The 20401-nt window shown below is 38.7% G+C and overlaps 2 protein-coding genes across 3 annotated transcripts; one reads left to right on the top strand and one right to left on the bottom strand.

The window, feature by feature from the left end:
- Positions 1–70: 70 nt before the first annotated feature.
- LOC146607406 (cytochrome P450 2J2-like) lies at positions 71–3862 on the bottom strand. The gene is made up of 9 exons (XM_085347860.1): positions 3594–3862; positions 2977–3139; positions 2363–2516; positions 2100–2256; positions 1840–2016; positions 1377–1518; positions 726–913; positions 480–621; positions 71–391 (listed from the first exon to the last, which is right to left on the bottom strand). Exons 1-9 carry the CDS (start codon positions 3774–3776, stop codon positions 216–218), a joined length of 1482 nt encoding a protein of 493 aa, XP_085203986.1. The 5' UTR covers positions 3777–3862; the 3' UTR covers positions 71–215.
- Positions 3863–6978: 3116 nt separating this feature from the next.
- Positions 6979–19595, top strand: LOC146607405 (cytochrome P450 2J2-like). Of its 2 annotated transcripts, none has more exons than XM_085347856.1 (9): positions 6979–7262; positions 9667–9803; positions 9915–10045; positions 10597–10757; positions 11720–11896; positions 12780–12918; positions 13009–13196; positions 17575–17716; positions 18706–19595. In XM_085347856.1, the coding sequence occupies exons 1-9, from the start codon at positions 7062–7064 to the stop codon at positions 18879–18881; spliced, it is 1452 nt and encodes a 483-aa protein (XP_085203982.1). In that variant the 5' UTR covers positions 6979–7061; the 3' UTR covers positions 18882–19595. The 2 variants fall into 2 exon arrangements, with proteins under 2 accessions (XP_085203982.1, XP_085203981.1); XM_085347855.1 differs by having other exon boundaries at positions 6981–7262; positions 9667–9829; positions 9915–10064.
- Positions 19596–20401: the final 806 nt, after the last annotated feature.

The following is a 20401-nucleotide window of genomic DNA, read 5'->3' as shown; positions in this document are numbered from 1 at the left end:
AAGTGCTTCACAGTAAAAGACAAGAAATAAAAGTACAACAACAGTTAGCACTGTGACATGCACATTGTGTCTTACTATGTGAAATGTTCGTAAAATGTTTTACAGAGTATATTTTCTGTGTTTCTAGTATGCTTTTTCTGTATGCTGTGATTTGGTGATCCCATAAAGCTTGTGGAGTTTCAGTTTATTCATCTTTGTGTTTGCATGGCATGACCTCAGCGAGGCACTGCCAGCATCCTGAACTCCTCGGGAGAGTAGGTGAAGCCCATCACACCCTCCAAGCTCGGCATTTCTCCAGGAACAGGAGTCAAAGTGAAGCGTTGGAGCAGAGATGCAAAGAAAAGGAAGAGCTGCATTTTGGCCAGGGGCTCACCGATACACACACGTTTACCTGTGGGAAACAGAAGTATTTATCCTGCTGTTCATTTTGCTATCAAATGTACTCTTAATGGAAACCTAATTACACGCTATAAAATTACCTGCTGAAAATGGCAAGAAGGCATCTCTTCTTCGAAATTTGCCCTCTGAGTCCAGGAAATGTTCAGGATTGAAGACATCTGGAGTCTCCCACTCATTCTTATCAAACAGCACAGATGAAAGTATTGTAGTAATAGCTGTGCCCTGAAACAGTGTTATCAGATGTTGTTATTAGCTATTTATAAATAATTGAAAGACATATGAAATGAATGTTAATTTCTGGCTCAGTCTGGTAAATAATCCCTTACTTTAGGAATGAAGTATCCTCCCAGTGTAGAATCTTTACTGGCCATTTTTGGGAATCCCAATGGAACAATATTTCCAAACCTTTGGGTCTCGTGGATAACAGCATCAGTGTAGGGTAGGTTGGGTCTGTCGGCCAAGGTGGGCAGGCGAGACTGTCCGACCACTCTGTCTATCTCTGCCTGGACTTTTTCTGAAAGGGGAAACAGTAACGACTAAAACAGACAACTTAATAACCATCATAGTCAGACTGGCCTAAAATCTATATTCTTCAGGCTGTTCTCATTTTTCTTGTTTGTGCCTGCCCATCTGTCCCCCCTCATCCTGCTTGTGACCTAAAATCTCATGACAATACACCAATGGTTTACAATTCTTAAAATGCATTTGACAGACAGAAAAAAGGGAGTTCTCTCCTTTGGAGTTACAGTCAAGGATGCAAAGGCGTATCCATTATGAAAGTGGCCCACCTAGAATTTAACCCACAAATTCTTCTTGGAGGAGGAAACCATCCTTTATTTGCTTTCAGCTGTTTAAGATTCTCAAGCTTTTTGACCTTCACTTTTTCTTCATGCGATGTTAAAGGAGAGTTGAAAGCAGGGATTGAAGATATGCAATCTGGGATGTGAGAAAGGGGGATAGAGTAATAAGTTACCAACCCTGTATTTCTGGGTAGTTCATCATAAATACTAGAGCCCAGCGTAGAGTGGTGGAAGCTGTCTCTGTCCCAGCCTCAATCAGATCAAGGGTACAAACCAGAAGCGTTTCAATATTAAAGCCAGCACGAGGATCCTCTTTTTTCTAATGTAACAGAAAAATACAGACATTATCCACAGTACTCGGTTCATTTAGGCAATTTACTTTATTACTAGTTAATCTCATGATCATAAGGATTGTGTTTTTTGATTAACTGATTCATTTGGGTGGCTGAAGTCTCAGAAACTTTTGAAGGACTTCTTTTGAATCTAAACACAGTTCTGGCACATTACAAATGTGACCTATTAGTGGCCGGTATAGACAATTGTCATGGTTTACATGAACACATGCTTATTGTTTCAATTAATTTTTTAAAATCTAACAGAATAGTATTCATATGCTTCACTAGAAATGTTTTTGTGTTACCTTCTCCATCTCTGACAGATATGCATCAATGAAATCACGAGGGTCATCTGGGTTCCACTCTTCCTGGTGCTTTTCAATTTCTCTGTTTAAGAAAGCCACAATCTCCCTGTAGTTGGCATGGACAGTCTGGTGAGGTCCTGGCAGGTACTTCATCAAGCCAGGAAAGGCATCATACAGCTGGTGAGGATGATAAACTCTTAGTAAAAGACCAACAACAACATCGCAAATGATCATCACATGGTAGTTTAAACAACGAGTACCTGCGTCTGAGCTGAACCAGCAAGCACAACGGCATCATTGTCCAGCTCCAGAATTTTGCGAAAGCTCGGGTCACTGTATTCAAAGCGATGTCCGAAGACCACAGAGGAGATGATGTTACCCACTGCATTTGTTACGATGTAGTGGGGGTTGAATGGTCTACCTGTGAAGATGTCAAATTCTACTCAAGTCAAGAGAAATCCTGCTACAAAAATGATTTCAGTGCAGAGCAATCACTTGAGTCATGTGAATTCCTGCAGCCTACTTGCCTTGCTCCTCCTTGAAAGCTTCACAAAGGAAACTGCACTCCACTTCAATGCACTTCTCCAGTGACTTTTGGCCTTCTCCAAAGTAACGCAGGTGAGTGTTGGCAAACTTCCTCTGCTTCTTCCACAGGTAACCGTTGCTCAGCGCTATACCTATTAGAATATTATATTAAGTTAATAACAAGGAAGTCTCTGCATTAATGTACATCTTGTAGGGCACAGGGTAAAATGTTTTTGGACTGTGAGAGGAAACATGGGAGCTAATAAAGCCCATGCAGATACAGGGAGAACATGCACACTTCACAAAGAAAATCATCAACTACCAAATTCACTGCAGTGAATCAACCCAAGGCGTTCTTGCTGTGTGTAATGTGTCTAATGGAGAACACATTAAAATATGTACCTAAAGTTTCTAGAAAGTAGGTAAAATTTGACTTACTAGTTGCATTTCACCACAGGACTTCTCATTTAATGCTATGCCAATGATATATTGGTGCTTGTCATTTCCAAAAGGCAAAAATTTAATACAGTTTAAGACTTGGGGAAGGAGGTTGGTACACCCAAAAATATATGTGATAACACATGCTTTCGTGCACGTGTTTTAACTACTCACCAATGCCCTTGAATATAACATGGAAAAGAGGGATGATTGGTCGATTAACAAAGTTGTCCAGCTGGTTGACAAGAGCCTCTTTGACCATTTTATATCCTGCAACAAACACCATCCTCTCACTGCCCCTCCTCAAACTGAACACGGGGCCGTACTTCTGAGCCAGCTGCATTTAGAAATAAATCAAGAGAAATGTTTCACAGTTGGTATTCCTTTAGAAGACCTGAACTCTTCCACGGCATACATTTTTAATTTCTCTTTGATATTTGGGCTGAATGGGACCAGATGAATGTAAAAACAAAGAATTACCAGATTTTTTTTTTTACCTGATTTTTGTTTCTAAGAAAAATGAGAGCCACATATAAGGATATTTGTTTAAAATTTCGATAGAACAGTAGCAGTATAATGTCCTTGTAAGTGGATCTCAGGCCCTTGGAGAGCAAAATTGAGTATTTTGGTCTAAATAACCCAAAATGTGAAGTCCACATATATGGATGCCAGGTCCTAGGAGGTTAAAGTTGAAGTCTTGTTATTATCTGTTGTTATTCATCGTGCACATTATATTTGCCAGCCTACTGTATGTAAACCAAGTTGCACTGTAAGGATCTTCTCCTCCTCACCTCATGCATTGTTTTGTAGTCTACTCCAGTGAAGACATTTCCTAGCAGAGGCACAGCCCAGGGTCCTGGTGGAAAGTTGCGAGGCCTCTGGTTTCGTATTACATCACTTAAAATTAACAATACAAAACTGAGCAAAAACCAACTAGTAAAATTCATACAATCGAAGAAAGCTTGAAAAATCATGGTTGAAGTATCAGAAATCCCTCTGCAGGAGAAGCAGTGCGATCCAGCAAAGAGTGCTGTGGTATGTGTGGTGTTATCATCAGGCTGCAGAGTGCTCAGGAAAAGCGGCCCCAAACATGTTACATAACACAAATAGACTCTTGGGAACTGTCAGAAGCTGGAATTTGAACTGTTTCAGCTGAGTGATGACTGTGAGCTTGTGTGTTAAACATAGATGCGTAAAAGATATATTATTAGTTTTTTTTTTGGTTTCACAATAACTTATTTTGTGGTGTATTTTCAAAATGCTTCACACTTGAAAAATGTCAGTATTACACAGTTTACAATTATGAAGTGAAAGGTAATGCGGGGGTGGCCATCTGGTAAGATAAACAATTCAGGCAGGAAGTAGTAATGAGGAAAGAGACAAAACTCTTCCAAAGTTCATTCAGGAACAGCTCAACTAACAGCTCAAAGAATACAAAAGCTCTGCTTCAGTGAGTACTGAGACTGAAAACCCAGCAGTGCTCGATGGGGAGTCAACATATGGAGGAAACAGATTAGATGATCCATTAAAGGCTCGGTAATTCTCATATGTTGTATTTGTTCTCCTCCACCCTGCAAATCCATGCACACAGTGTCACATTGTTTACTGTGTCTCCAGAGAGTTCAGGACAAAAATGCTCGGGCAGATATTCTCCGTCTGACTGTGCTCTCTACTTAAAACACTACGCTCTAGTTACACAATCAACAAGTGATGGTGTAAGTTACATAAAACTGTGCATTTGTGCGCATGCGTGTAATTTGAAGCGCTGATGTGAGGAAACTCTTTCTGGATGTGGACAGTAAAAAGCAAACTTCCTTAATCTGATGAGATTAGTCGGATGTGGCACTTCAGTAATGCGATGCTAGAATAGATATCTTTGCTTTACTTTAGTAGTTGCCTGATAAACTATTCCCTTGATTGTATTAAAATGTTGCAAATAAGAGAACTCAGTGTTATTGACTCTAATCATTCAGGTAAATAAATCCTAAAAGCTTGATTCTGTTCATCTGGACGTAATGGGAGAAACGTTTCGTCACTCATTCAAGTGATTTCTTAAGTCTCCGCTGACTGCAGGTTTCCCCAACATTATAAACAGTACATTTGCACAATGACTGAAACTAGCACCACTGAATGAATGGGCTGAACAGAGAACAGAATCAACCTTTTGGGTATTACTGACTTTAAACTCAATCCCCCTGTTATTTTTTTCACATTAAAACCATAATAAATTAAAATTGATCTGCATTTACTAAGTCTATGCATTTAATATGTTTTCTAAGTTCTATTGCAGGGGTGTCAAACTCAATTGCACATGGGGCCAAAACTCAAGGCACACTTTAGGTTGCAGGCTAAACAATATAAACATTTATTGAACACACTAAAACAATGTTTTTTAAACATAAATATGAATAAAAACAGAAAGGAATATTATTCCAGATTAAATAAACTTAAAAAAAACAACAACTTTAACTTTAAATATTTTGCTCTTCATAAAAATATATCCTGTCAAAATTGTGCAAGTTAGAAATATGAACATGCAGCCAAAAACCCCAGAAAAAATAAATGAAAGCATACACAAGGTTGGAGCCGCATGTCGACAGAGCTGGGCATTGCCTCAGGAATGGAACTAATAAACTGTGTGGGCCATTCAGTGTTGTACTTTCCCTTGAGGGTATCATTACACTGCAGCTCCATCTGAATCTGCACAGGTGCAGTTCAGCATCACACATGCCATGTCCATGAACTGACAGATTTCCTTGCTGAGCTCAAAAACTCTATTGAGAATTTTTATACCAACTCAGCCAACAGACCTCAGTACGATAAGGAATGTCGGCAAACTCTGAATCTATTTCCCACATAAAAGACTGAAATTGACGGTGATTTAAACTTTTAGCTCAGATAAAATTTACGGTCTGCGTTAGGGTGATCATTACATGCTCGATTTTTAGGACTTTACCACACAGCCTTTCCTGGTGTATGATCAGTGATATGCTGTTAACTCACCGGTACAGTTCTCCTCCTGCATCTTTACTCGCATCCTGCTGACTAGTCCGCTTTTTTCACCGCACAACACAGGTGTCGTGCCAAAGTAGGTATCCCCGACAGAATTTGTTTCCCCTGTGCTGGGAGCACGCAGGGAGTACTGATGTTTTCATTTTGTGAAAAAGTGAAAAATTTGTATCGTTACATTACCATTCAGTTTGAGGGTTACAACAGAAAATGATATATTTATTGCTCACGGGGTATCAGATGGGATTATTTTAACAAACCATTAACATTTTGGCTGATAACTATTTTTATATTTTTATTCTCCTATAACTTTACTATATAAAGAGCTAAATCCTCCAAAGTTTCAGGAGTAATGCGTCATAATAAGAAGTGTTTGTGAACTAAAAATCAGCAATGTGGGATACTGTTTGTCAGTGATTTACACAGGGGGAACAAATTGTCGCAGGATCAGCCTGATATTATTTGTATCCCACTATAACTTCGTTGTATAAACAATGTGGGATACTGTTTGTCCGTGATTTGGACAGTCCAGCGTGTGCTCCCGACGGAGGGGAAACAAATTCTGTTGGGGATTCCTAGTTTGGCACGACACATGAATGTTCCCAGTTAGCCTAGCGTCCAGCAAGGAGGCTGCAGCACCACATTATGGGATCTGTAGTTTGTATATTAGGAGCACCTCATATTGCCGGGCCATGCATAACTATAATAGTATATCTATATAAAATCATCTCACGGGCCGGATACAAATCGGATTACTCACCCCCTACCCAACCCTGTGGCTAGTCACGTGTTCCATAATGTTGTGCTGTGGACATTTATGTGCTTTTTGTGCAGAGGAGCTTGTTTTGTTTTCTGTTCTCATGCTGTCCTCCCATGGGAGCCCAGCATGAGCAGAGGTCTTTTTTTTTTACTTTCCCATTGTAGTGTATATTTCAGTGTTTTTCTGTAATGCTACCGATCTCCAACCTGTATCCCCATGTGATGTCTTTGTTGTGTGTGCATGGTGGGGGGGGGATGTCCCATTTCACTGCAAGGCAACCTGCATGTGACGAATAAAGCCTTGATTGATTGATTAAATGTACGCCGGCCCGGATGTGGCCCGCGGGCCTTGACTTTGACACATGTGTGTTAAACTTTGCACTTTGTTCACAGTTCACGGTTCAGTGTGAGGTGGGACACCACAGTCAGTGCTGTTTATCTGATTGTGTTTGTCCTCTGTTTACTTGTAGTGGGACAGATGAAGAGAAGATATGGAGTTGATATACAAGGTTCTCGGCTTGGAGTGGATAGATGGCAGGAGTATTTTAATATTTTTGACTGTTTCTCTACTGTTGACAGATTTTCTGAAGAACAGAGTGCCAAAAAACTTTCCTCCTGGACCCCGGGCTCTTCCTTTCATTGGTGACCTTCATCGCATCCAATCTACCAGACTTCACCTGCAGTTAACAGAGGTATGAGTCCATTCCTAAATAAAAAGTTATTATATTATAATAAAATTAAAAAACATTTGAAATTGAAAAAAAAAAACCCTTCTTTCAACCATACAGATTTCACCTGCAGCTCACTGACTAATAATAAAAGCAGAAAAATAATGTGAAAGGAAACAAACATGTGAAATGAATCACTGGAGTGCAAGGAGGCATAATTTACACCGAAGTAGACAGAGTCGTTATTTAGCTTCTATAGAAATACTTTGTATTTGTATTGCATTTAGCTTCCTCCCGTGCCCATGTGGGTAAAGTGAAGGGTTCAATAAACCTAAGAGGTTCATTGAACCCTTCACTGAACTGGTATTTATTGCTCACAAGTTTAGCTATTTAACTGAATATTAACTTAACGGCCTCATTACAGGTAGGCTAACACCTGATATAGTGACATTTTCATAACTATAGGAACTTGTCTTAATGCCAAAGCTGTTCTGAATTCCCCACTCTGCTGAATGCAGAATAAGGATATTTTATTAATCTCAGAAGAAATTAACTGTGGCCTACTAGCTTACAGCAGTTCTGATATTAAGTAAAAAACAACAAAGACCTTTTCTTATATAAATTGCAAAATATGAATATATATAATATATACTACTCCTACTTTCATCTCCGTAATAATAACCACCTTCGTCCCTCACTCACTCCACACAGTACCACCATACTTGTCAATGCTCTTGTCACATCTCGTTTAGATTACTGTAATTCTCTTCTCTATGGTCTACCTCATAAATCCCTCCATAAATTGCAGTTAGTTCAAAATATAGCTGCTTGTATTATTTCCAGAACTAGATCCACTGAAGTAGACAGAGTCGTTATTTAGCTTGCATGAGGCTTGAAGCAATTGTATCATGTTTAAGGCTATATTTAGCAAACTTTTTAAATCAAATGGACACCAGTATATCCTGCATTAGAAATGAAACTGAATTAGTCCATTTAAATAAATGGAATAATTGTACATTTACATCAATGGGCAATAATCTTTAATAGTTTTTTAGTTTCTTTCTTTGAGGTTTGGACTGTTGGTTTAACCAAAAAAAAAATCATTATCATTTTCTTGCTTGGAAATTGTTATTTACTTTTTATCTTAGTTTTTTGTTTGTTTGTTTGTTTGTTTTTTACTAAAATTCTACTGAGAAGTGAAATGATTGAGAAGTACTTTGTATTTGTATTGCATTTGGCTTCCTCCCGTGCCCATGTGGGTAAAGTGAAGGGTTCAATAAACCTAAGAGGTTCATTGAACCCTTCACTGAACTGGTATTTATTGCTCACAAGTTTAGCTATTTAACTGAATATTAACTTAACGGCCTCATTACAGGTAGGCTAACACCTGATATAGTGACATTTTCATAACTATAGGAACTTGTCTTAATGCCAAAGCTGTTCTGAATTCCCCACTCTGCTGAATGCAGAATAAGGATATTTTATTAATCTCAGAAGAAATTAACTGTGGCCTACTAGCTTACAGCAGTTCTGATATTAAGTAAAAAACAACAAAAACCTTTTCTTATATAAATTGCAAAATATGAATATATATAATATATACTACTCCTACTTTCATCTCCGTAATAATAACCGCCTTCGTCCCTCACTCACTCCACACAGTACCACCATACTTGTCAATGCTCTTGTCACATCTCGTTTAGATTACTGTAATTCTCTTCTCTATGGTCTACCTCATAAATCCCTCCATAAATTGCAGTTAGTTCAAAATACAGCTGCTTGTATTATTTCCAGAACTAGAGCCACTGAACATATAACACCTGTTCTTAAACAGCTCCATTGGCTTCCAATTCACCTCCGTGTCAATTTCAAGATCCTGCTTCTCACTTACAAAGCGCTTCATAACCTAGCTCCTCCATATCTATCCGATCTTCTCCATACATACTCACCCCCGTACACCCCGCTCTTCTTCAGCTTCCCTTCTGTCAGTTCCACCTGCTCACCTGACTACCATTGGACTCAGAGCCTTTAGTTGTTTTGCCCCAAGACTTTGGAATGCACTTCCACTTGTTCTCCAGACCACACACTGTCTCACCACTTTAGAATCACGTCTCAAAACTCATCTATTTAGAATTGCATACACCTGATCTGTCTTAGTCCATTTTTACCTGCTCAGTTTTTATACTTGCCTTCATACGTTTATGACTGTTTATGTCGAAATTTTATTTTACCATGTTTATTATATATACATATATTTTTTAATGTTTTTTTATGGTATTGTTCACGTGTTATTGTAAGGTGACCTTGATTATTATTATCATTATTATTATTATTATTATTATTATTATTATTATTATTATTATTATTATATATAGCCTCCTCAGAATGTATCTTGCTCCAAAAACAACAATATACTGTCTGTGTTCAGTTTGCAGAGAAATATGGAAACATTTTCAGCCTTCGACTCTTTGGTGGTAGGATTGTGGTCGTTCATGGCTACAAACTTGTGAAAGAAGCCCTGGTTCACCAAGGAGAAGACTTCGTGGATCGCCCAATTATACCCTTATTTGAATCAATTATTGGGAATAAAGGTAGTGTTGGCATTTTCCCTCCAAAATTCCAAAAACTTGATTGAACTGATCACATCAGGTCTAATTTAATTTTTATTTCCAAAAGGTCTTGTGATGTCAAATGGTTATCCCTGGAAGCAACAGAGGAGATTTGTTCTTCACACATTCAGGAACTTTGGTCTGGGGAAGAAGACCCTGGAGTCATCCATCCAGCAGGAGTGCCAGTATCTCACAGAGGCTTTCACAGATCAGCAAGGCACAAAGAAAAAAAAACAATATAGTTACATGTTATCTATGTTTAGTATGTGTGTTTATAAAATTTAAATATAATTCACCATTGCTGACATGTTTATAAGGTTCACAGTACTAAAGCACATGGCCTAAAAGGTTTCCTTAATAATTGTCCCACTTTTCATTACCTGTAGCTCATCACCTGATTTATGCTTTAACAAGGAGTTCTAATCAGAGGCCAAACATTAAAAACAGCACCCACTCTGTTTCTCCACTTGTTGACATGCATTATATCCTGTTCATTTGATTTTAGTTTTATTGATATAGCTCCAATTCTTTGTTAAGATTCACAATTATTTGCTGAAATGTTCTGAAACACTCGGGACATTTCCCTAATCCTTTACACCAAAGTCTATTTGACACCCTTGGGTAAGAGTTGGAGGTGCATTTCACTTGCAATTTTCAAGGTCCCCTTTGTTCCCAACTATGTATTTGAATTTTAATTTAATTAATTCATTTTTTTAATTTTATGGATGTTTTTTCTCCTCATTTTGCAGGCAGACCCTTTAATGCTAAGAACCTGATTAATAATGCAGTCTCAAACATCATCTGCCGTTTGGTGTTCGGCAATCGATTTGAGTACACTGACAAGCAATTCCAGTATATTCTCCAGATGTTCGATGACATTGTTCGATTACAGGGAAATTTGACAGTACGGGTGAGTGCATGTTATTCACACACTCATGTACTTCTAGTTCCAGTCTCAAACATGGATGTAAATGTGTGCTTAATCAATTTGCATATCTATCTGCTGTGATGTCCACTTGGCGGTTTTTCACCACTGTGCATTACAAGTGAAATACACTCCAGAAAGGATTATTTACTGAATGTGGATCTACAATACAGCAGTATCAGATTTACCCATCGCCGTAAAAGCCAAACAGAACCAATTCACCCATTCATTTTCTAACATTTCCTGGTTAGATACAGTAAGGGCAACAGTTTAAGCAGAGCTGCTTGTTGCTATTTTAAAACCAATCACACCGTGATGATGAGTGTAAATCCTAATGAATGAAGCCTTAGCTTGACACCCCTGACTTCTAGCCTTAAATTAATTCACAGTTCCAAGCAAACAGCTCAAAAAGACTTTTTAATAAACTTCACTGAGCCTTTTTTACTTTGACACATTTACAAACATTGTGGCAGTGATATGTTTCACACTAAAATGTTCGAACCATTTTAAAAATGAAGAGAGACGGACAGGTCACAAAGCTGTGTGACTTCACTCTTAACTAAATTGCCCTTTTGTTTTCTTTGTTTTGTTTTGTTTTCTTGGTGCATGCCCAACTTGTGCCCTGTATAGAGGTGCCATCCAATAATAAACACACTTAATATGAAAACAAACAAATGACCTACCTAATTACCTATACATAAACTAATTCAACTAAATAATTATCCCACCTTTAAGTTATTACATTAATACGGTGGCCCTGAGAGGCCAAACGCACTGCAACAACAAAAAGGCTGCAAAAGCAGTAGGGAGGGCCGTTCTTGCAATGATACAGCTGCAGGTTTCAAACCTAAAATTCATGAACACACAGTAATAATGATCTTTATTATTGCTTATGTTAATACGGCCAGTCAATTAGATAATCTGGTTACTGTCTTCCTGCTCTGCAGATGTACAATACAATACCCTGGCTGATGAAGTGGCTGCCTGGATCACACCAGACGATATTTATCTTGACAAAGAAAATAGTTGAATTTGTAGAAATTAGGATCAAAGAACACCAGGAAAACTTTGACCCATCATCACCAAGAGACTACATTGACTCCTTTCTCAAAGAAATGGGAGAGGTTAGTGTTTTAATGTCTATCTCGATTTGCTTTAATAAAAAAAATTAATTCCCCTCTCGCCTCTGCAAGTAGTCTATCCTTCAAGCTCAGGTCCTCTACCAGAGGGCTGGGAGCTTAAGGGTTCTAACTCTAACTCTTCTGGACAGAGGGATCTGCTGGAGCCATTCACCTAACTTGGGAGTCACTGCACCTAGTGCTCCGATTACCACTGGGACCACTGTTACCTTCACTCTCCACCTTCTTCAGCTCTTCTCTGAGCCCCCGGTACTTCTCCAGTATTTGGTGTTCATTCTTTGAGATGTTACTGTCATTGGTACGTTTATCAGTATGTCTTCTGCTACATCTTCTCCTGCTTGTCTACAACTACTATGTCTGGTTGGTTAACCATCACCATTATGTCTGTCTGTATCTGGAAGTCCCACAGGTTCTTAGCTCCGTCATTCTCAACCACCCTAGGGGGTGGTCTGTCCTCAGTGTCTGCAATGTTTCCTTCTGGTAGTGTGATCCCCTCCGTTCTGACAGCCTTACCTCTCTGAGAGGATTTAGGTCTATGCAGAACATCAGTGTGGACAGTGCATCTCCTTGGTAGATCCTGTTGGTCTCTAGTGTTGTTCGCCACATCCCTGTTGAGTTCCTGATGAAGGCTCTTAGGGTCCTGTTGATCTTGCACTGTTACGGTGCACTCGGTGCAGTGACCCCGGAGCAAAGCAAGTGGCTCCAGCAGATACCAGGAACAACATCCAAGATCTCTGCACCTTCATGAGGGCGAGAGGGGAATTTAAAAATTTTTATTCTTTACTTTACAAAACGTTTTGATAAGATGGTTTGTATTTATATTGTGTACATAATCAAATATAACAATTTTCTCTTGTATCATTGATAGAAGGAAGATAAAGATTCTGGGTTTTATCTCGAAAATTTGATGGCTTGCACAATGGACCTGTTTGGTGCTGGAACTGAAACCACAACTACTACTTTACATTGGGGACTTTTATATATGATCCACTACCCTGATATACAAGGTGTGTCAGGGTAATATCTATCAGGGATAAATATTTGTGAGCTTAGTCAACTGTGCACAACACTTATTTTCCTGTTTTCTGTGTGTGCAGAGAAAGTCCAAGCTGAGATAGATGCTGTGGTTGGTTCATCCAGACAGCCGTCTACAAGTGACAGAGAAAACATGCCGTTCACTGATGCAGTTATTCATGAAATCCAGAGAAGTGGAAATATTGCCCCACTTAACATACTTCGCGTGGCAAACAAGAACACAGCTCTGGATAAGTACTCAATCCCAAAGGTACACAATCAACCAGTAACAAATGTTTGCCAGTTAAAAAAAAACAACTCTGAGATAATCAGATGTGTCAAAGGTACATACTAATAATGGATTGCATTTATATAGCGCTTTTCTAGACACTCAAAGCACTTTACAATTCCACTATTATCCACCTTTCCCTCATCCACCTGCTGGGCTCAGTGGAAGCTCCACCATAGCCACCACCAAACAACTGAGTTATTTTTACATTTTACACATCGGCCAGCTTCTGGCCAGTCCACCACCTTTCGTTGTTTATACTGTTACAAAAAAACGAATCAACAAACACACACAAATAAAACCCCATCGGCCCATAAAAACAAAAACTCCCCATTGGCCCACCGGGCAGATGCCTGCTATGCATGATCTGATGGCCAGTCCAGCTATGGCTCCAGGAGGTTTTTAGTGTACATGATGTGATCAGCTGATCTGCTCTTCTCTGTAGATTTACACAATTACACAACAAGTGTAGATGTGTTTTTTCATCTATCCTGGCAGATGTCTATCCCCCTACACTTTATACAGAGTTGCTATAAAGTTTAAATTCAGTGAAGTAATCTAAGCATGATCATCTAAAATGCAAAGTCGCTGCTACACTTGATGTAACCTAAATCAGACCAGGAGCACCACAGCTACTGTGCACCAGTCCAACACAGTGCTTTACTGTAAATTCAGCCCTGTAATGCAAACTAACCTGTTTATCCTGGACAAAACTACCCAGTATTTCCATGCAACATTTGAATAGCACAAAGTTAATATAGGTTAGTTTGTTTTGCAGGACATTTTACGACAATGAAAATACATAACTTATCAAAACATATCATACAAAGTTCCAACATGTGGTTAAAATAATGACATTGCATGTAAGCTTTAAATTTTCTGTTTAAGCGTCACTGTGCAGTCTCCAGCTTTAAATCTAACCTCTCTTCCTCATCTCCTGTCGGGTTTTTCTTCCCAAATCTTTATCCATCTCCCAGTGAAGTTAGCTCTCATTCTCTTCTCTCCCTGTGAAATCCATCAACTTGACCTTTAGCTATGAACGCACTGTGCGAAAAAGTGCACACAAACAGCTTGTGTGTTTTCTGATGTTTGCTGAGCTAATAGAAACTGTCTGTGAAGGAAACTTAAAGAAGTCCAGACGCTTTTCTTTTCAGGCTACTTAGACTGATAGAAACATTGATTTTTAAATTGCATGCAACTTAAAAAACACTCGCTTCATGCATCCTCCTTATCTGTAGCACTAGCTAGATGCTGAAGTACCGCCAACACAACATACAGACACCTGCCTTATTAAAGTTCCGGCCAACTTTAACCCCTGAGTATAAACGTTATAAATGATAACACTGAACGTAAAGTAATGAGCATTTTCTGAACATGTAAGGAGTAGAAAGTACAGATATTTGTTTAAAAATGTAGGGAGTAAAGTACAAAGTTGTCAGAAGAATAAATATTCAAATACAGATACCTGAAAACTAGACCAGGTGACCCTGAATCCCCCCTTAGTTATGCTGCAATAGACATAGGTATGGGGGATTCCCATGATGCATTGAGTTTTTCCTTTCCAGTCTCTTTTCTCACTCACTATGTGTTAATAGACCTACGTCTAGCCTACGTCTATTGCAGCATAACTAAGGGAGGATTCAGGGTCACCTGGTCCAGCCCTAACTATATGCTTTAGCAAAAAGGAAAGTTTTAAGCCTAATCTTAAAAGTAGAGATAGTGTCTGTCTCCCGAATCCAAACTGGAAGCTGGTTCCACAGAAGAGGGGCCTGAAAACTGAAGGCTCTCCCTCCCATTCTTCTTTTAAATACTCTAGGAACAACAAGTAGGCCTGCAGAGCGAGAGCGAAGTGCTCTAATAGGGTGATATGGTACTACAAGGTCATTAAGATGAGATGGGGCCTGATTATTTAAGACCTTGTATGTGAGGAGCAGGATTTTGAATTCAATTCTGGATTTAACAGGAAGCCAATGAAGGGAAGCCAAAACAGGAGCAATATGCTCTCTCTTTCTAGTCCCTGTCAGGACTCTTGCTGCAGCATTTTGGATTAGCTGAAGGCTTTTCAGTAAGTTTTTTGGACATCCTGATAATAATGAATTACAGTCATCCAGCCTGGAAGTAATAAATGCATGAACTAGTTTTTCAGCGTCACTCTGAGACAGGATATTCCTAATTTTAGAGATGTTGCGCAAATGGAAGAAAGCAGTCTTACAAATTTGTTTAATATGTGCATTGAAGGACATATCCTGGTCAAAAATGACTCCAAGGTTCCTCACAGCATTACTGGCGGCCAAGGTAATGCCATCCAGAGTAAGATTCTGGTTAGATACCATATTTCTAAGCTTTTCAGGGCCGAGTACAATAACCTCAGTTTTATCTGAATTAAGAAGCAGAAAGTTAGCGGCCATCCAGGACTTTATGTCTTTAAGACATTCCTGCACTTTAACTAATTGGTGTGTGTTATCTGGCTTCATGGACAGATAGAGCTGCGTGTCATCTGCATAGCAGTGAAAATGTATGCTATGTCTTCTAATGATGCTGCCTAAGGGAAGCATGTATAATGTAAACAGAATTGGTCCTAGCACTGAACCCTGTGGAACTCCATAATTAACCTCAGTGTGTGAAGAGGACTCTCCATTTACATGCACTAATTGGAGTCTATTAGATAGATATGATACAAACCACTGCAGTGCAGTACCTGTAATACCTACAGCATGTTCTAATCGCTCTAATAGGATATAATGGTCAACAGTCGAATGCTGCACTAAGGTCTAGAACAGGGCTGCCCAATCCCAGTCCTCGAGAGCTACTATCCTGCAGCTTTTAGATGCATCCCTACTCCAACACAGCTGAATCAAATGAATGGCTTGTTATCAGGCCTTTGCCAAACACGATGGCATGCTGAAGAGGTAATCAAACCATTTGATTCAGCTGTGTTGGAGTAGGGATGCATCTAAAAGCTGTAGGACGGTAGCTCTCGAGGACCGGGATTGGGCACCCCTGGTCTAGAAGGACAAGCACAGAGATGAGTCCACTGTCAGAGGCCATAAGAAGATCATTTGTAACCTTCACTAAAGCTGTTTCTGTGCTGTGATGAACTCTGAAACCTGACTGAAACTCTTCAAATAAACCATTCCTCTGCAGATGATCTGTTAGCTGTTTGACTAAAGCTGTTTCTTTGAGCAGTTTTGTAGGAATGGGGTCTAAAAGACACGTTGATGGTTTGGAGGAAGTAATTATTGAAGTTAACTCAGAAAGATCAATTGGAGAAAAAGAGTCTAACTTAACATCAATGGTACTAAGAGTAGCTGTAGATAATATTACATCTGTGGGATGATTATTGGTAATTTTTTCTCTAATGATAAAAATTTTATTTGTGAAGAAGTTCATGAAGTCATTACTAGTTAACGTTAAAGGGATGGTTGGCTCAAAAGAGCTCTGACTTTTTGTCAGCCTGGCTACAGTGCTGAAGAGAAACCTGGAGTTGTTCTTATTTTCTTCAATCAGTGATGAATAGTAAGATGTTATGGCTTTGCGGAGGGCTTTCTTATAAAGCAACAAACTATTTCTCCAGGCTAAATGATGATCCTCTAAATTTGTGACACGCCATTTCCTCTCCAGATTACAAGTCATCTGCTTTAGGCTACGTGTTTGAGAATTATACCACGGAGTCAGGTACTTCTGATTAGAGACCTTAGTTTTCACTGGAGCTACAGTATCCAGAGTCGTACGTAGTGAGGAGGTGAAATTATTAATAAGATAATCGACCTCTGTTGGGGTAGCGTTCAGATAGCTGCTCTGCTCTGTGTTGGTACAGGGCATTGAAGATGATAACAGTGGGTAAATTATATTCTTAAACTTAGTTACAGCGCTTTCAGAAAGACATCTGCTTTGATAAAGTCTACTTTATCAAAGTAGATGTCTGGTTTTTTTTTGTTTTTTTTTGTCTGTAAGTAATGAACAAAGAACAGTTACAACTCAAATACTCAGATACTCAAATACCAAGTGTATTAGGGGGGTCATAGGGGGTCATATGATTGTTGGGTTTTCTCTGTATCTATTATTGTACGATCTACTGTTCAATAAAAAGCGCCTTGAGGCGACCGTTGTTGTCATTTGGCGCTATATAAATAAAATAGAATAGGATAGAATAGAATACAATTGAAAATTCTAGTTACAGTAATAAAGTTAGTTTGTTACTTCCCACCTCTGGAAACACCCTGACACGGGAGCATAAGTAATGAACAAAGAACAGTTACAACTCAAATACTCAGATACTCAAATACCAAGTGTTGATGCTAAAGAACTGTAGCCAATGGGAAGTTCAAATCCTGCAATTTGAACAAATGGTATTTTTCAGGGCACCAAGATCTTGGCTCCATTGCACTCTGTTCTACATGATGAGTCTATGTGGGAAACTCCACATTCCTTCAACCCTCAACACTTTCTGGACCAGGATGGAAAATTTAGGAAGAGGGAGGCCTTCATTCCCTTTTCTGCAGGTTAGTCATCAGTTGCAATCTGTTAGGATGCCTGGGTCGTTGACCCAGGGGTTTTGAGTTTATTATATTATTTATACTTTCTAGTTTTTGGTTTCTTTCAGTTCTGTCTTATGGTTTATGTCTCTGTCTTCTTTAGTTGCTCTGTCTCCCCTATCACCTGCATCCCCTTGTCTAGTTCGCGTCTATGTGTATCCTAGTTCCTATATCCCCGTGTTCAGTCAGTGTTTGTGTCTGCCCTGGTCCCACGTCTCTGTTCCCTTTGTAGTGCCTGCATGTGAGTCTGTGTCTTTGTTCAGTCTGTGTTATGTGTTTCCTGTTTTACTTTGAAGGTCTCTGTCTTTTCTCAGTGTGTCCAGTTTACGCTTCTTTGGTCTCGTCAGTTCTGATTTGCCCCAGCTGTGTTTCCCTCCTGTTACTCATTTCCTGATTGCTCCCTCTGTGTATTTAAGCCCTGTGTTTCTTAGTGTCTGTGTCGTGATCTACCGTTTATTTTGCTGTGTGTTTTGTCAATCTGCCGGTGTTAGTTTATTTTTGACCTTTTTCCCCCAGTTATGTTATGTTTGAGTTCAGCATTAAAGCTGTTTTGGTTTAAGTTCTGTCTCCGGAGTCTGCACCTTGGGTCCTATTCCTGTCTGCACACAGCCACACCTAACACAATCCTTTAAAACTCTGGTAAATGCTGTTTTAGGCAGAAGTTTAAAAAATGCTACATGTTGCTGCTTATGGTCAACTTTTTGTATATGTAACATTTTATTTTGATTATTTGTAGCATAATCATATTTACACTACTCAATACAGTGATAAAGTGGTGAAGTAGATACAGATTAGCAGATACTCTGCTGCTTGTTCCTTGCATTAAATTGTGTGCTTTTAAATGTTCTTGTGCTTTATTTGTTGATCTAAATGAATACATAACTGTTATAAGCTGTGATTAGCGTGGAAACCCTGTAAATTATGTATTTAAAACATGTAGTCTTGTGTATTCTCAGGTAAGCGTGTGTGTCTTGGGGAGCAGCTGGCCAGGATGGAGTTATTCCTGTTTTTCACCTCCCTGCTGCAGAAGTTTTCAGTTACTGCACCTGCTGGAGAGAAACCCAGTCTGGACTTCATTTTGGGAGCCACACGCAGTCCCAAACCTTATCGTCTGTGTGCTGTGCCACGTTAGAGCACGAGTTATCCTCAGCTGAGCATGTCTGTTTCTCTGTGCTCTCAATTACTGTCTTCTGCTATTGTTTTTGATGCAATGCATAAAGAATATCTGCTTTACTGTTCTCTCTGTCTATCTCTAGCGCTCTAGTGTAAGTAATTAATAAGTAATATATATTTTAAATTGAATTTGAACGTATTTTAATTTTGCACGATTTTTCTGAATAAATATGGACTCACAAATAAAATAATCCTGATGCAATAAAATCCACAGACCATTACCTCTCAAGGGAATCACCAAAACGTCGTACTTATGATATTTTCTCTGCACATTGGATTTGTTGAACCTGTAAATAATTTATTTAGAGATTATTACACACATAAAATACTTTTTTCAAATGATCACTTACCAAAAGAATGAAAATCTGAAAATAATAGCAGAAAACCAGCAAATCTTCACACAAGTCCATCTTTGAGATGATGGACTTTTGAAATTTTCTTCTTTTATCTATATAATTTTTTAAATGGTTCTCCGTGAGAGAAGTTAAACAGCTGAGATGCCTTCCTCACCTGTATAACTACTGGTCAGTGCACCTTATTGTCCTTCCTTGTCTATGGAGATTCAGTACAGCATCTTGTAACTATTTTTTCTTACTGATACTTTGTTTATGCTTTTGTTGTTGAATCTCACGTGTAAAGGAGATTTCAATCTCAATAAATTACTTCATAAAAATACCCATTTGCTATTAGAAAAGGATACTTTTTTAAACGAACTGCCTTTGCATTCAGTTATGTGAAAAAGAAACGTTTCACAGGACACTGCAGTACTTTAAAAAACAAAAACTATCTTTAGCAACAGTAACTTTAAATATTTTCGTTCTGTATGACTTGTCTCTCACATAGTTGTAGAGAAATGTTGGCCCACTTTTAATAACTCTTTGTCATCTTCCATCCCAGACAGTAAGCAGACAGAAGCAAATCATCATGTCCCACTAGCTACAAGTGCTATGTTGATAATAGAATAGAATAGAATAGATCTATGTACAATGAGATTGAAAGAAACTTCTGCCCAGTGGAAACATGCAAAAAAAAAAAAAGAAAAACGAAAAGGTTATAGTGCACAGTTCTCCGGTGCTAAGTACATACTCAAGAATAAATATGGATTTTATATATACAGTAATATATAACATTGCACATGTTACATATTGCAAAGTGATTAGGATTATGACTGGATTCAACTTTATTGTCATTACACAGCTATGAATACAGGGTAACGAAATACAGTTTGCATCTAATAAGAAGTGCAAGAGTAGTAAGTGCAATAAGAGCAGATTACATACAGATATGTTAAGCAAATATACAGATGTACTACAGGCAGATGTACGGATATACTAATATATACAGATAAGGGTACTACAGTGGCTTGCAAAGGTATTCACCCCCCTTGAACTTTTCCACATTTTGTCACATTACAGCCACAAACATGAATCAATTTTATTGGAATTCCACGTGAAAGACCAATAGAAAGTGGTGTACACC

This window comes from Diplotaxodon limnothrissa, linkage group LG23, assembly GCF_057381915.1.
Source record: "Diplotaxodon limnothrissa isolate DT_005_m linkage group LG23, D_limnothrissa_male_GT1.1, whole genome shotgun sequence".
Taxonomy (NCBI): domain Eukaryota; kingdom Metazoa; phylum Chordata; class Actinopteri; order Cichliformes; family Cichlidae; genus Diplotaxodon; species Diplotaxodon limnothrissa.
This window is presented reverse-complemented; position numbering and strand designations above follow the sequence as displayed.